The sequence below is a fragment of the Somniosus microcephalus genome, chromosome 13 (genome assembly GCF_052327205.1).
Source record: "Somniosus microcephalus isolate GS21.2 chromosome 13, FLI_Smic_1.0, whole genome shotgun sequence".
NCBI lineage: Eukaryota > Metazoa > Chordata > Chondrichthyes > Squaliformes > Somniosidae > Somniosus > Somniosus microcephalus.
This window is the reverse complement of record NC_140999.1, coordinates 198,252,026-198,269,231: the sequence shown is the minus strand read 5'-3', so window position 1 is coordinate 198,269,231 and position 17,206 is coordinate 198,252,026. Positions and strand designations below refer to the sequence as shown.

Below are 17,206 nucleotides of genomic sequence, written 5' to 3'. Positions count from 1 at the left end.
AGTTCAGAGTCAGTACTTTTTCATCTATAGAAGCAACCAATGGGAAAAAGCGAGACGTGGAAGCAGAAAGGAGGGCAAAAACGGACAAGGAGTGAGGAAAAGGAAAGAAAGAACTCGCGTCTTGCAGCACCTCAGGACTTTCCAAAGCGTTTCACAGCTAATAAAATACTTCTAAAGTGTAATCACTCTTCTTCCAATAGTGGCCATGGGGTCTTTTACATCCACCTGAGGGCAGATGGGGCCCTCAGTTTAACGTCTCATCCGAAAGACGACCCATCCGACAGTGCAACGCTCCCTCAGTACTGCCCCATCGACAGTGCCGTGTTTCCTCAGTACTGCCCTATCGACAGTGCAGCACTCCCTCAGTACTGCCCCTCCGACAGTGCAGCGCTCCCTCAGTACTGCCCCTCCGACAGTGCAACGCTCCCTCAGTACTGCCCCTCCGACAGTGCAACGCTCCCTCAGTACTGCCCCTCCGACAGTGCAACGCTCCCTCAGTACTGCCCCCTCCGACAGTGGGGGGCTCCCTCAGTACTGCCCCCTCCGACAGTGCGGCACTCCCTCAGTACTGCCCCTCCGACAGTGGGGGGCTCCCTCAGTACTGCCCCCTCCGACAGTGGGGAGCTCCTTCAGTACTGCCCCTCCGACAGTGGGGGGCTCCCTCAGTACTGCCCCCTCCGACAGTGGGGGGCTCCCTCCGAACTGCCCCCTCCGACAGTGCAGCACTCCCTCAGTACAGCCCCATCGACAGTGCCGTGCTCCCTCAGTACTGCCCGATCGACAGTGCGGCGCTCCCTCAGTACTGCCCCTCCGACAGTGGGGGGCTCCCTCAGTACTGCACTGGGAGTGTCAGCCTGGATTATGTGCTCAAGTCTCTGGAGTGGGACTTGAATCCACAACCTTCTGACTCGGAGGCAAGAGCGACAGTGATCCACGGCTAACACCTGCGCTGTCTGTGCTGTAAAATGCTGATTGTGTGGGATACGGTTGGAAGGCAGCGCGATCCAAGCATCTGCACGACAGCTCTATTAAAAATAAAGGACCAATAGTATTAACAGAATTCCAACCCGACAGAATCGCTCCGTTCTGCGCAGTCCCCGAACCCAGATAAACACAACACAGCTCAGTGCAGCATCGCGGAGCGTGGCCCCTGATGCAACACTTGGCCTGGGATTGTGACAGTGACGAGCGGAGCAGGTTACCCATTCTCTCGATTTTAGATGCTGCGCAGCCCAGAGAGTAGAGAGAAATTACAGGCTCTCAAACATGAATTATAGAAAGATAAAAGAATAGCTGACACTGTGTTACAGGCAGTTCATTTATCTCCGGGCACTGCTGGCACTTGTTTGATTACATTATTTTATCAGTAAAAAACCATCATTCGGCATCTATCCCAATGTCAATCGGTGCAACTGCACACACTCAACAAAAGCACCAGAAATCTATCCTACCTCTCCAGTTCCATAAGGCCAGGTGAGCTGGTTCAGTATGAATGAGTTTGGGTACGTGTCCCTCAAGCACCGAGTGACGTAGGTTCCCAGCCCAGACCCAGTCCCTCCAGCCACACTCATCATTGTTAAAAAGCCACTGAGCCGCTCACACTTCTCAACCTCCCGTCGGACCAAGTCCATCACAGCTTCTTCATGCCGAGGACCGTGGACACAGAACCTGAGCATCAAAACACACAGAAAACAACGTTTCACTGGTGCTTCAGTGAGGGGGAAACAGAAAAGAAAGACAGACTTGCATTTCTATAGCGCCTTTCACAACCTCAGGGCATCCCAAAGTGCTTTGCAGCCAATGAAGTACTTTTTGAAGTGTAGTCACTGTTGTAATGTAGGAAACGCGGCAGCCAATTTGCGCACAGCAAGCTCCCACAAACAGCAATGTGATAATGGGCAGATCATTTGTTTTTCGTGATGCTGCTTGAGGGATAAATATTGGCCAGGACACCTGCTCTTCTACTAAATAGTGCCACAGGACCTTGTACCACCACCTGAGAGAGCAGACGGAGCCTTGGTTTAATGTACACGGCACTGCAAGTGTCAGCCTAGATTTTTGTGCTCAAGTCTCTGGAGTGGGACTTGCGCCCATGACCGTTTGACTCCGAGGCGAGTGCTAACCACTGAGCCACGGCTGCCAAGCTATTACAAGCAAGCAGCGTATTTCAGATGACTATGACATAATATTCTGTATAAAAGCTTGTTTTGGGACCATGCGCCAGCTTGGCTCAGTTTAGTTCTCACCACTGAGTTAGAGGGTTGCAGATTCGAACTATCGAACGAGGGCTGCGAACAGCAGCAGAACCATACCCGGCATAAGCACTTTCAGGAGAGAAAGGGGCTGGGGAATAGGGAAGAACTGCTGGTTAGAAAATGCCCATCTCTGATCAACGTTCTAAAGCAATGAAACTGAGACACCCTGGTCAGTATACAGACATTCATTCATAAATTTACAATCTATATTAATGACTTGGATGAAGGGACCGTGTATACTGTAGCCAAATTTGCTGATGATACAAAGATAGGTGGGAAAGCAAATTGTGTGGAGGATGCAAAGAATCTCCAAAGGGATATAGACAGGCTAAGTGAGTGGGCAAAAATCTGGCAGATGGAGTTTAATGTGGGAAAATGCGAGGTTATCCACTTTGGCAGGAAAAATAAAAAAGCAAATTATTATTTAAATGGGGAGAGATTACAAAATGCTGAGGTACAGAGGGATCTGGGGGTCCTTGTACATGAATCACAAAAAGTTAGCATGCAGGTACAGCAAGTAATTAGGAAGGCAAATGGAATGTTGGCCTTTATTGCAAAGGGAATGGAGTATAAAAGTAGGGAAGTCCTGTTACAACTGTACAGGGTGTTGGTGAGACCACACCTGGAGTACTGCGTACAGTTTTGGTCTCCTTATTTAAGGAGGGATATACTTGCATTGGAGGCAGTTCAGAGAAGGTTCATGAGGTTGATTCTGGAGATGAAGGGGTTGTCTCATGAAGAAAGGTTGAGCAGGTTCGGCCTATACTCATTGGAGTTTAGAAGAATGAGAGGGGATCTTATTGAAACATAGAAGATTCTGAGCGGGCTTGACAGGGTAGATGCAGAGAGGATGTTTCCCCTCATGGGGGAATCTAGAACTAGGGGACATAATTTCAGAGTAAGGAGAAGCCCCTTTAAATCGGAAATTAGGAATTTCTCCTCAGAGGGTCGTGAATCTTTGGAATTCTCTACCCCAGAGAGCTGTGGAGGCTGGGTCATTGAATATATTTAAGGTGGAGATAGACAGATTTTTGAATGATAAGGGAGTCAAGGGTTATGGGGAGCGGGCAGGGAAGGAGTTGAGGCCAAGATCAGATCAGCCATGATCTTATTGAATGGCGGAGCAGGCTCGAGGGGCCAAATGACCGACTCCTGCTCCTACGTCTTATGTTCTTATAAATACTGAAGATTGACTGACACTTCCAGAAATTATATTTTCCTTTAATGATGTTAAGTGTCACAGCCTATCAGCGGGTATTATTGCAAGGGACTTTGTCAGTTTGGTGTCTCTATGAGAAAAGGATCGCAAAAGGATGGTGGTGGGTCAGAGGGCGCTATGGTGGTGGGTCAGAGGGCGTTATGCTGCGGGTAGATTCGTTCTTACCCATTTGCCCAGTTGTTTCCAGATCCTTGTTTCTGACAGAAGTAGGATTGATCTCCGTATCTCCACCGCCCTGATTTTGCAGCTTGGGACAAAGTGCGACTGATGACCTTTGGCTCCATGTCGACTAGGACAGCCCGAGCTTCCGGCACTGCTGCAAATCACACAGATACTGGGAATTTACATTACAACATCTAAAAATACACAATCCAGGTATGACCTACGGCACAGGACCTAGGTCTGAGAGAAGGCAGTGCTCCCTCAGTACTGCCGCTCCGACAGTGCAGCACTGGGTCTGAGAGAAGGCAGTGCTCCCTCAGTACTGCCGCTCCGACAGTGCAGCACTGGGTCTGAGAGAAGGCAGTGCTCCCTCAGTACTGCCGCTCTGACAGTGCAGCACTGGGTCTGACAGAAGGCAGTGCTCCCTCAGTACTGCCGCTCCGACAGTGCAGCACTGGGTCTGAGAGAAGGCAGTGCTCCCTCAGTACTGCCGCTCCGACAGTGCAGCACTGGGTCTGACAGAAGGCAGTGCTCCCTCAGTACTGCCGCTCCGACAGTGCACCACTGGGTCTGAGAGAAGGCAGTGCTCCCTCAGTACTGCCGCTCCGACAGTGCAGCACTGGGTCTGAGAGAAGGCAGTGCTCCCTCAGTACTGCCGCTCCGACAGTGCAGCACTGGGTCTGACAGAAGGCAGTGCTCCCTCAGAACTGCCGCTCCGACAGTGCAGCACTGGGTCTGAGAGAAGGCAGTGCTCCCTCAGTACTGCCGCTCCGACAGTGCAGCACTGGGTCTGAGAGAAGGCAGTGCTCCCTCAATACTGCCGCTCCGACAGTGCAGCACTGGGTCTGAGAGGAGGCATAAAAGGGGAAGCAGTATTTAGGTGGCATTGTAGCAGGAAAAGGCTAAAAGACCCAGAGTGCCACAATCCTGTGGTCCTGGTAAACAATTGGGAGACGATGCAGCGATCCTGAATTTCAATATAGAAACATAGAAGATAGGAGCAGGAGTAGGCCATTCGGCCCCTCGAGCCTGCTCCGCCATTTAATGAGATCATGGCTGATCATCCAAATTCAGTACACTGTCCCTGCGTTCTCCCCATATCCCTTGATCCCTTTAGCCTTAAGAAATATATCTAACTCCTTCTTGAATATATTTAATTAATTAATAGGCCTCAACTGCCTTTTGTGGTAGAGAATTCCACAGGTTCACCACTCTCTGGGTGAAAAAATTCCTCCTCATCAGTCCTAAATGGCTTACCCCTTATCCTTAGACTGTGACTCCTGGTTCTGGACTCCCCCGCCATCGGGAACATCCTTCCAGCATCTAGTCTCTCTAGTCCTGTTAGAATTTTATAAGTTTCAATGAGATCCCCTCTCATTCTTCTAAACTCCAGCGAGCACAAGCCCAATCGACCCAATCTCTCCTCATACGTCATTCCTGCCATCCCAGGTATCAGTCTGGTGAATCTTCGCTGCACTCCTTCCATGGCAAGAACATCCTTCCTCAGATAAGGTGACCAAAACTGCACACAATACTCAAGGTGTGGTCTCACCAAGGCCCTGTACAACTGCAGCAAGACATCCTTGTTCCTGTACTCGAACCCTCTCGCTATGAAGGCCAACATACCATTTGCCTTCTTAACCGCCTGCTGCACCTGCATGCTTACCTTCAGCGACTGGTGTACAAGGACACCCAGGTCTCGTTGCACTTCCCCTTCTCCCAATCTATTGCCATTCAGATAATAATCTGCCTTCCTGTTTTTGCCACCAAAGCGGATAACCTCACATTTATCCACATTATACTGCATCTGCCATGCATCTGCCCAATCACCCAACCTGTCCAAATCATACTGGAGTTTCTCGGCATCCTCCTCACAGCCCACACGCCCACCCAGCTTTGTCTCGTCTGCAAACTTGGAGATATTACATCTAATTCCCTTGTCTAAATCATTTATATATATTGTGAATAGCTGGGGTCCTAGCACCGATCCCTGCGGTACCCCACTAGTCACTGCCTGCCACTCGGAAAAAGACCCGTTTATTCCAACTCTTTGCTTCCTGTCTGCCAACCAGTTCTCTATCCAAGTCAGTACCTTACCCCCAATCCCATGTGCTTTAACTTTACAAGCTAATCTCTTATGCGGGACCTTATCGAAAGCCTTCTGAAAGTCCAAATACACCACATCCACTGGTTCTCCCTTATCTATTCTACCAGTTACATCCTCAAAAAATTCCAGTAGGTTAGTCAAGCACGATTTAGCTTTTGTAAATCCATGTTGACTTTGTCCGATCTTGTCACTGTTAGCCAAGTGCTCTGCTATTACATCTTTTATAAGAACATAAGAAATAGGAGCAGGAGTAGGCCATACGGCCCCTCGGGCCTGCTCCGCCATTCAATAGGATCATGGCTGATCCGAATCTAGACTCACGTCCACTTCCCTGCCCTCTCCCCGTAACCCCTAATTCCCTTATCTGCTAGGAAACTGTCTATCTCCATTTTAAATTTATTTAATGTTGCAGCTTCCACAGCTCTCTGGGGTAGCAAATTCCATAGATTTACTACCCTCTGAGTGAAGAAGTTTCTCCTCATCTCAGTTTTGAAAGGGCAGCCCCTTATTCTAAGATTATGCCCCCTAGTTCTAGTCTCACCCATCAGTGGAAAATTCCTCACCGCATCCACCCGATCAAGCCCCCTCACAATCTTATATGTTTCGATAAGATCGCCTCTCATTCTTCTGAACTCCAATGAGTAGAGTCCCAACCTACTCAACCTTTCCTCGTACGTCAACCCCCTCATCTCCGGAATCAACCGAGTGAACCTTCTCTGAACCGCCTCGAGAGCAAGTATATCTTTTCTTAAATATGGAAACCAAAACTGCACGCAGTATTCCAGGTGTGGCCTCACCAATACCCTGTATAACTGCAGCAAGACTTCCCTGTTTTTATGCTCCATCCCCCTTGCAATAAAAGCCAAGATTCCATTGGCCTTCCTGATCACCTGCATACTAACTTTTTGTGTTTCATGCACCAGGAGCCCCAGATCCCTTTGTACTGTAGCACTTTGCAGTTTCTCTCCATTTAGATAATAACTTGCTCTTTGATTTTTTCTGCCAAAGTGCATAACCTCACACTTTCCAACATTATATTGCATCTGCCAAATCTCTGCCCACTCACTTAGCCTGTCTATGTCCTTTTGCAGGTTTTTTATGTCCTCCTCACTCACTGCTTTCCCTCCCATCTTTGTATCGTCGGCAAACTTGGATATGTTGCACTCGGTCCCTTCCTCCAAATCGTTAATATAGATTGTAAAGAGTTGGGGTCCCAGCACTGACCCCTGCGGAACACCACTAGTTACTGATTGCCAGCCCGAGAACGAACCATTTATCCCAACTCTTTGTTTTCTGTTAGATTGCCAATCTTCTACCCATGCCAGTATATTACCCCCAATCCCGTGATTTTTTATCTTGATCAGTAATCTTTTGTGTGGAACCTTGTCAAATGCCTTTTGGAAGTCCAAATACACTACATCCCATTGGTTCCCCTTTATCCACCCTGTATGTTACGTCCTCAAAGAATTCGAGCAAATTTGTCAAACATGACTTCCCCTTCATAAAACCATGCTGACTCTGTCTTATTAAATTAAGTTTATCCAAATGCTCTGTTACTGTTTCCTTAATAATGGACTCCAACATTTTGCCAACCACAGATGTTAGGCTAACTGGTCTATAGTTTCGGGCTTTTTGTCTACTTCCCTTCTTAAATAAGGGTGTTACATTAGCAGTTTTCCAATCTGCCGGGACCTTTCCTGAGTCCAGGGAGTTTTGGAAAATAATCACCAATGCATCCACAATCCCTACCGCCACTTCTCTCAAGACCCTAGGATGTAGGCCATCAGGTCCGGGGGATTTATCCGCCTTAAGTCCCATTATTTTACCGAGTACCATCTCCTTAGTGATTTTAATCGTGTTTAGCTCCTTCCGCGCCCCCCCCCCCCCCCCATTGCCCCCTGTTTGTTCAGTGTTGGGATATTTTTAGTGTCCTCTACTGTAAAGACTGATACAAAATATTTGTTCAGCGTCTTTGCCATCTCCATGTTCCCCACCACTAGTTTCCCGGTCCCATCCTCTAAGGGACCAACGTTCACTTTAGCCACCCTTTTTCTTTTTATATAGCTGTAGAAACTCTTGCTATCTGTTTTTATATTTTTTGCTAGTTTACTTTCATAATCTATCTTCCCTTTCTTAATTAATCTTTTAGTTATTGTTTGCTGGCTTTTAAATGCTTCCCAATCTTCTATCCTCCCACTAGATTTGGCTACTTTATATGCCCTTGTTTTCAGTCGGATACTATCCTTTATTACTTTACTAAGCCACAGATGGCTGTCTTTTCTTTTACTCCCCTTTTTCCTCAGTGGAATATATTTATCTTGAAAGATGTGAAATATCTCCTTGAATGTAGACCACTGCTCTTGTACCGTCTTATACTTTAATCTGTTTTCCCAGTCCACTTTAGTCAATTCTACTCTCATACCTTCATAGTCTCCTTTATTTAAGCTCAGTACGCTGGTTTGAGATCCAACTCTCTCACCCTCAAACTGAATTTGGAATTCAACCATATTATGGTCACTCATTCCAAGGGGATCCTTTACTAGGACATTTTTTATTAAGCCTGTCTCATTACACAGGACCAGATCTAAGATTGCCTGCCCCCTGGTTGGTTCAGTTACATACTGCTCAAGGAACCCATCCCTAATACACTCTATGAACTCTTCCTCAAGGCTGCCATGCCCAATTTGATTAGTCCAGTCAATATGAAAGTTAAAATACCCCATGATTATAGCTGTTCCCTTATTACAAGCCCCAACTATTTCCTGATTTATACACCGACCAACAGAGTTGCAACTGTTAGGAGGCCTATAGACTACGCCCACTAGTGACTTTTTCCCCTTATTATTCCTTATCTCCACCCAAACTGTTTCACTATCCTGATCCTTTGACCCAATATCATTTCTGACTATTGCAGTGATTCCATCCTTGATTAACATAGCAACCCCACCTCCCTTTCCTTACTGTCTGTCCTTCCTAATTGTCAAATACCCTTGTATGTTTAGTCCCCAGTCATGATCATCTTGCAGCCATGTTTCCGTAATGGCCACCAGATTATACCCATGTGTAGTTATTTGTACTGTCAACTCGTCTATTTTGTTACGAATGCTGCGTGCATTCAGATAAAGAACTTTCAAATATGTTTTCTGACAATTTATTCCTGCTTTTACCCCCTTTACTACTTTACCATTATACATTCTGTCCCTTCCTGACACGCTCTGGTTTTTAATTCCCCCACTGCTACCTTGCTCTATTGCCTTCTCCGCTGTCATTTTTATTTTTTGCTCTCTTAAAACCTCCCCCCCACTAATTAGTTTAAAGCCCTCTCTACAGCCCTAGTTATTCGATTCGCCAGGAATCTAGTCCCAGCACTGGCCAAGTGAAGTCCGTCCCAACGGAACAGCTGTCTCCTGTCCCAGTACTGATGCCAGTGTCCCAGGAAGCAAAACCCATTTCTCCACACTAGTCTTTGAGCCACGCATTTAACTCTCTAATTTTATTTACCCTAGCCAAATTTGCACGTGGCTCAGGTAGTAATCCAGAGATTATTACCCTTGTGGTTCTGCTTTTTAATTTGGCCCCTAGCTGCTCAAACTCCCTCAGCAGAACCTCTTTCCTTGTCCTATCTATGTCGTTGGTACCAACATGGACCACGATAACTGGATCCTCCCCCTCCCACTCCAAGTTTCTCTCCAGCCCAGAGGAGATGTCCTTAACCCTGGCACCGGGCAGGCAACACAGCCTTCAGGACTCTCGCTCTCGGCTGCAAAGAACCCTATCTATCCCCCTAACGATACTATCCCCTACCACTACAACATTTCTTTTAACTCCCCCCACTTGAATGGCCCCCCGCTCCACGGTGCTGTGGCCAGGTTGCTCATCCTCCCCGCAGTCCCCGTTCCCATCCTCACAGGGAGTAAGAGCCTCAAACCTGTTGGACAAGAGCAAGGGCTGCGGCTCCTCCAACACTACCTCCTGGATCCCCGTACCTGCCTCACTTCTAGTCACACCATCCTGACCCTGGCCACGGACTACATCTGAATTAATTAATCTAATTGGTGTGACTACTTCCTGGAACACAGAGTCGAGGTAACTCTCCCCCTCCCTGATGTGTCTCAGTGTTTGAAGCTCGGACTCCAGCTCATCAACACGGAGCCGGAATTCCTCGAGCAGCCAACACTTACTGCAAATGTGATCACCATGATCATCAATGGTGTCCACCAGCTCCCACATATTGCAGCAGCAACACATCACCTGATCTCCCATTCTATGTAATTAATTAAATGTATTAATATTATTTTTAAATACCCACTGCCCCGATTCCAGATGATGAATATCGCACCTTCGAAACTATAAACCAGAGTTTAAGCTTAAAAAGAGACAAATACTCACCAACCAATCACTTACCTGCTTTCTGGCGACGTCACACTTCGATTTCTTTTTACCTCTCTCCTTCCCTCTGTGTTCCGAGTTCGGAGATTAGTACGCCTTACCTGGTCTCTGGAGCCTTTTGTAGCCCCGCTCTGCCGCTGAAACACCCGCCGATGCTCTGAGGCCTTACCTGGTCTCTGGAGCCTTTTGTAGCCCCGCTCTGCCGCTGAAACACCCGCTGACGCTCTGAGGCCTTACCTGGTCTCAGGAGCCTTTTGTAGCCCCGCTCTGCCGCTGAAACACCCGCCGACGCTCTGAGGCCTTACCTGGTCTCGGGAGCCTTTTGTAACCCCGCTCTGCCGCTGAAACACCTGCCGACGCTCTGAGGCCATACCTGATCTCGGGAGCATTTTGTACCCCGCTCTGCCGCTGAAACACCCGCCGACGCTCTGAGGCCTTACCTGGTCTCGGGAGCCTTTTGTAGCCCCGCTCTGCCGCTGAAACACCCGATGTCAGACTTACTGGTCTATAATTCCCTGTTTTCTCTCCGCCACCTTTTTTAAATAGTGGGGTTACATTAGCTATCCTCCAATCCATGGGAACTGTTCCAGAGTCTATAGAATTTTGGAAGATGACCAGCAATGCATCTACTATTTCTAGGGCCACTTCCTTAAGTACCCTAGGATGTAGATTATCAGGCCCTGGGGATTTATCGGCCTTCAGTCCCATCAATTTCCCTAACACCATTTCCCTACAAATACTGATTTCATTCAATTCCTCCCTCTCATTAGACCCTATGTTCCCCGACATCTCTGGGAGGTTATTTGTGTCCTCCTTTGTGAAGACAGAACCAAAGTATGTATTTAATTGGTCGGCCATTTCTTTGTTCCCCATTATAAATTCCCCTGATTCTGACTGCAAGGGACCTATGCTTGACTTCACCAATCTTTTTCTCTTCACATATCTATAGATATGTGAAGAGATATGTAATGTTCTCGAAATGAAGGATCCTCTTGGGGAGAGTGATCATAACATGGTAGAATTTCAAATTCAGTTTTGAGGGTGAGAAAGCTAGGTCTCAAACTAGTGTCCTGAACTTAAATAAAGGTAATTACAAAGGTATGAAGGCAGACTTTGTTAAAGTGGACTTGGAAAATATATTACAGGGTAAGACTGTAGAAAAGCAGTGGCAAACATTTAGGGAGATATTTCATAACTCTCAGCAAAGATATATTCCAGTGAGAAAGAAAGACTCTAAGAGAAGGATGAACCATCCATGGCTAACTAAGGAAGTAAAGGATGGCATCAAATTGAAAACAAAAGCCTACAATGTTGCGAAGAATAGCGGAAGGCCAGAGGATTGGGAAATTTTTTAAACCAGCAAAAGACAACTAAAAAAATGATAAAGAGAGAGAAGATAGCTTATGAGAGTAAGCTAGTAAGAGCTTCTACAGGTATATAAAAAGGAAGAGAGTAGCTAAAGTAAACATTGGTCCCCTAGAGGATGAGACTGGGAAATTAATAATGGGAAACAGGGAAATGGCAGAGACTTTGAACAAATATTTTGTATCGGTCTGCACGGTAGAAGAAACAAAAAGCATCCCAATAATGGACAATAATGGGCTGGGGTGGGGTGGGAACTTAAAACAATCACTATCACTAGGGAGAAAGTACTAGGCAAACTAATGGGACTAAAGGTGGACAAGTCCCCTGGACCCAATGGCCTGCATCCTAGAGTCTTAAAAGAGGTGGCTGCAGAGACAGTGGATGCATTGGTTGTAATCTACCAAAATTCCCTGGATTCTGGAGAGGTCCCTGCGGACTGGAAAACCGCAAATGTAACACCTCTATTTAATAAAGGAAGGAGACAGAAAGCAGGCAACTATCGACCAGTTAGCCTGAAGTAAGATATTAAAAAATTGGATTTAATAGGGCAAGACAAACCAGGATTCACTTGTAACACCAATATACAAGGTGGAGGGAATGGGTTCATTCATACTCTAAGTTGAACAATAGAGATCTGTAAAAATTGTATAAACCCAGTTAAGTTTTAAACAGGATTAAGGGTCAAATGCTGAGAGATTAAAACAACTCCTGGAAAGATTGAGAGAGATGTGTATGTTCGGCCAAGTGAATCGACACCTATGCACTTAAGAGTCTATTAATCGTAATTCACAACAGGGTTCCATTCTTCAAAAGATACTGAGGTTGACTAAAGTGTTTTTGCTCTGCAGAATTGACCCCCAAAGGGAGACAGAATGTCTGCGCGTTGCCCGCTTTGAAAAGAACTGCTATCGTAAGAAAACATTTAAAAAGACCGAACCATCTGACCACAGCAAATGGATGATTGTAAAGTAATAAAGATGAGGCCCAGGGTCACAAGAAAGTGACGGGACCAACTGATAATGAAATGTGAGATTTGTAAGCGACTGGAAAGATGGAATGTCACGGTTTTATAATTACAATTTAGCAAAAACTCTGTATATGCTAATAAGCTTATCCCTGCCTCTAGGGCAGGGCCTTAATTTTTGTATAACTGTGTGGACTTTGAGAGGCTTGTTAGAGTTGGGTCCAGACGTGATCTGGAAAGCTCTCCTCAGGCCTGAGTAAACCGTTTTTGACTTCAATTAGTGGTCTGTCTTTCTTTCAACAAGCTAGTGACGTCGACCTTGTTTCTCACTTGGTCCGCACTTTAGGGGCTTACATCGAGCCTAACATCTGTCATTGAGAAAATGCTGGAGTCCATCAGTAAGGAAGTGGTAACAGGACATTTAGAAAATCATAATATAGTCAAGCAGAGTCAGCATGGTTTTATGAAAGGGAAATCATGTTTGACAAATTTGCTGGAATTCTTTGAGGATGTAACGAGCAGGGTGGATAAAGGGGAACCAGTAGATGTTGTGTATTTGGATTTCCAGAAGGCATTCGATAAGGTGCCACATAAAAGTTACTACACAAGATTAGAGCTCACAGGGTTGGTGGTAATACATTAACATGGATGGATAGAGTCGGGATAAATGGGTCATTTTCAGGTTGGCAAACTGTAACTAGTGGGGTGCCGCCATGATCAGTGCTGGGGCCTCAACCATTCACAATCTATATTACTAACTTGGATGAAGGGACTGAGTGTAATGTAGTCAAATTTGCTGATGATACAAAGATAGGTGGGAAAGCAAATTGTGTGGAGGACGCAAAGAATCTCCAAACGAATATAGATAGGCTAAGTGAGTGGGCAAAAATCTGGCAGATGGAGTTTAATGTGGGAAAATGCGAGGTTATCCACTTTGGTAGGAAAAATAAAAAAGCAAATTATTGTTTAAATGGGGAGAGGTTACAAAATGCTGAGGTACAGAGGGATCTGGGGGCCCTTGTACATGAATCACAAAAAGCATGCAGGTACAACAAGTAATTAGGAAGGCAAATGAAATGTTGGCCTTTATTGCAAAAGGAATTGAGTAGAAAAGTAGGGAAGTCCTGTTACAACTGTACAGGGCGTTGGTGAGACCACACCTGGAGTGCTGCGTAGTTCTGGTCTCCTTATTTAAGGAAGGATATACTTGCATTGGAGGCAGTTCAGAGATTGATTCTGGAGATGAAGGGGTTGTCTTATGAAGAAAGATTGAGCAGGTTGGGCCTATGGGAGTTTAGAAGAAGAGGGGATCTTATTGAAACATATAAGATTCTGAAGGGGCTTGACAGGGTAGATGCAGAGAGGATGTTTCCCCTCGTGGGGGAATCTAGAACTAGGGGGCATAATTTTAGAATAAGGGGGCACACTTTTAAATCAGAAATAAGGAGGAATTTCTTCTCTCGGAGGGTCGTGAATCTTTGGAATTCTCTTCCCCAGAGAGCTGTGGAGGCGGAGTCACTGAATACAGTTAAGGTGAAGATAGACTTATTTTTGCAAGGTAAGGGAGTCAAGAGTTTGGGAGCGGGCAGGGAAGTGGAGTTGAGGCCAAGATCAGATCAGCCATGATCTTATTGAATGGCGGGGCAGGCTCGAGGGGCCAAATGACCGACTCCTGCTTCTACGTCTTATGTTCTTATGTATATTCAAGACAGAGATCGATAGATTTTTGAATATTAAGGGAATCAAGGGATATGGGGATAGTTCAGGAAAGTGGAGATGAGGTAGAAGATCAGCCATGATCTTATTGAATGGCAGAGCAGGCTTGAAGGGCCAAATGGCCGACTCCTGCTCCCAGTTCTTATGTTTAGTATAAACTAGTATCAGTAATGGTAAACATGAAACCTCCGGATTGCCGTAAAAACTCATGTGGTTCACGAATGTCCTTTAGGGAAGGAAATCTCCATCCTTGGTTTGGCCTATACGTGACTCCAGACCCACAGCAATGAGGTTGGCTCTTAACTGCCCCTGAAATGGCCAAGCGAGACACTCGGTTTTAAGAAAGCGGCTCAGCACCTGCTCGAGGGCAACTGCGGAGGGGCAATAAATGCCAGCCTCGCCAGTGACGCCCACATCACCTGAACGAATAAATGTTTTAAAAATATGCGAGAAAGAGCGGGCAGAGGCCACACAGGGTGATGGGTGAGAGGGTGAAAGGCCGCTCACCCTGTCCGGCGGCTCCGGCCTGTGGGCTATGGAAGAACCTGTGGTGTGAGGTGGACCGGTAGCTGTCGCTCTCCCCGCGCCCATCCTGCGCGTCCCGGCTCAGCGCCTCAAACAGCGGCCGCCCGAGCTGGAGGCCGCCCTGACCGAGCTGGACAACCACGGCCGCCATCCGGGACACGGACCGCCGGCGAACATCCGGGACACAGACAGCCGGCAAACATCCGGGACACGGACCGCCGGCAAACATCCGGGCAATTCGCGGCTCCCCCGGCCTCTCCCGCTGACTGTGGGTTGGACACCGCTGGTTGTACTGGTTACCCTGCTGGTTGCAGTACTAGTTAAAAAATTCCTGGGATGTGGCAAGGCCGGCATTTATTGCCCTTGAGGTGGTGGTGAGCCGCCTTGAACCGCTGCAGTCCGTGTGGTGAAGGTGCTCCCACAGTGCTGTTAGGGAGGGAGTGCCAGGATTTTGACCCAGCGAAGATGGTGTGTGACTTGGAGGGGGTGGTGTTCCCATGTGTCTGCTGCCCTTGTCCTTCTAGGTGGAAGAGGTCGCGGGTTTGGGAGGTGCTGCTGAAGAAGCCTTGGCGAGTTACATAGGAAAAACAGCACAGAATAAGGCCATTCGGCTCAACCAGCCCATGCCGGTGTTTATGCTCCACTGGAGCCTCCTCTCATCACAGGGTCAATCATCACAGCCCCAAGACATCACTGCAGGAGTTCATCAGCGCAGTGTTCTAGGCCCAACCATCTTCAGCTGCTTCATCAATGACCTTCCCTCCAAAATAAGGTCAGAAATGGGGATGTTCGCTGATGACTGCACAGTGTTCAGCGCCATTCACAACTCCTCAGATAATGAAGCAGTCCATGCCCGCATGCAACAAGACCTGGATGACGTTCAGGCTTGGGCTGATAAGTGGCAGGTAACATTCGCGTCACAGAAGTGCCAGGCAATGACTATCTCCAACAAGCGAGAGTCTAACCACCTCTCCTTGACATTCAACAGCATTACCATCGCCAAATCCCCCACCATCAACATCCTGGGGGGGTCACCATTGACCAGAAACTTAACTGGACCAGCCACATAAATACTGTGGCTACAAGAGCAGGTCAGAGGCTGTGTATTCTGTGGCGAGTGTCTCACCTCCTTACTCCCCAAAACCTTTCCACCATCTACAAGGCACAAGTCAGGAGTGTGATGGAATACTCTCCACTTGCCTGGATGAGTGCAGCTTCAACAACACTCAAGATGCTTGACACCATCCAGAACAAAGCAGCCCGTTTGATTGGCACCCCATCCACCAGCTTAAACATTCACTCCTCCACCACCGGCGTACTGTGACTGCAGTGTGTACCATCTACAAGATGCACTGCAGCAACTCACCAAGGCTTCTTCGGCAGCACCTCCCAAACCCGCAACCTCTTCCACCTAGAAGGACAAGGGCAGCAGACACATGGAAACATCACCACCTCCAAGTTCCCCTCCAAGTCACACACCATCCTGACTTAGAAGTATATCGCCGATCCATCCTCGTCGCTGGATCAAAATCCTGGAGCTCCCTACCTAACAGCACTGTGGGAGTACCTTCACCACACGGACACAGCGGTTCAAGAAGGCAACTCACCACCACCACCTCAAGGGCAACTAGGGATGGGCAATATAAATGCTCGCCTTGCCAGCGTCGCCCAGATCCGATAAGCGGATTTTTTTTTAAATGTGGAAACATTCTCTCTGTATCCACTCTCAAAACCTTTCATAATTTTAAAGACCTCTATTAGGTCACCCCTCAGCCTTTTTTCAAGTGAAAAGAGACCCAGCCTGTTCATCCTTTCCTGCTATGTATACCCTCGCATTTCTGGTATCATCCTTGTAAATCTTCTCTGCACCCTCTCCTGTGCCTCTATATCCTTTTTATAATATGGCGACCAGAACTGCACGCAGTACTCCAAGTGTGGTCTAACCAAGGTTCGATACAGGTTTAGCATAACTTCCCTACTTTTCAATTCTATCCCTCTAGAAATAAACCCTAGTGCTTGGTTTGCATTTTTAATGGCCTTGCTAACCTGTGGCAGAACTTTTAGCGATTTGTGTATTTCTACTTCGAGGTCCCTTTGTTCCTCTACCCCACCTAGACTCGCACCCTCCCTATTCTTCCTACCAAAATGTAATACAGTACCTCACATTTTCTGTTATTTGCCCATTCTGCAAGTTTATTGTCCTCCTGTAATTTGTTGCAGCCCTCCTCAGTGTTGACTATCCCCCCAATTTGGTATCATCTGCGAATTTAGAAATTGTGTTGATTCTAAAGTCTAAATCGTTAATGTAAATTGTGAACAGCAGTGGTCCCAGCACTGATCCTTGTGGAACACCACTACCCACCTTCTGCCACCGTGAATAGCTACCCTTTACTCCCACTCTCTGCTTTCTGTCTTGAAGCTAGCTAGCAAACCATTCTGCTACTTGTCCCCTGACTTCACATTCTCTGACATTATTCATTCGTCTATTATGGGGTACCTTATCG

General features: G+C 47.1%; 1 protein-coding gene across 1 annotated transcript in view; it reads right to left on the bottom strand.

The window, feature by feature from the left end:
• Window positions 1-14,893, bottom strand: part of tubd1 (tubulin, delta 1) — a 52,265-nt gene extending 37,372 nt beyond the window's left edge. The window contains exons 1-3 of the mRNA XM_086005967.1: window positions 14,685-14,893; window positions 3,640-3,790; window positions 1,452-1,668 (exon numbers count right to left, since the gene is read on the bottom strand). Coding sequence (XP_085862093.1) covers window positions 1,452-1,668; window positions 3,640-3,790; window positions 14,685-14,853 — 537 coding nt within the window. The 5' untranslated portion in view covers window positions 14,854-14,893. The remainder of the gene's footprint in view (window positions 1-1,451; window positions 1,669-3,639; window positions 3,791-14,684) is intronic.
• Between the last annotated feature and the right edge of the window lie 2,313 nt (window positions 14,894-17,206).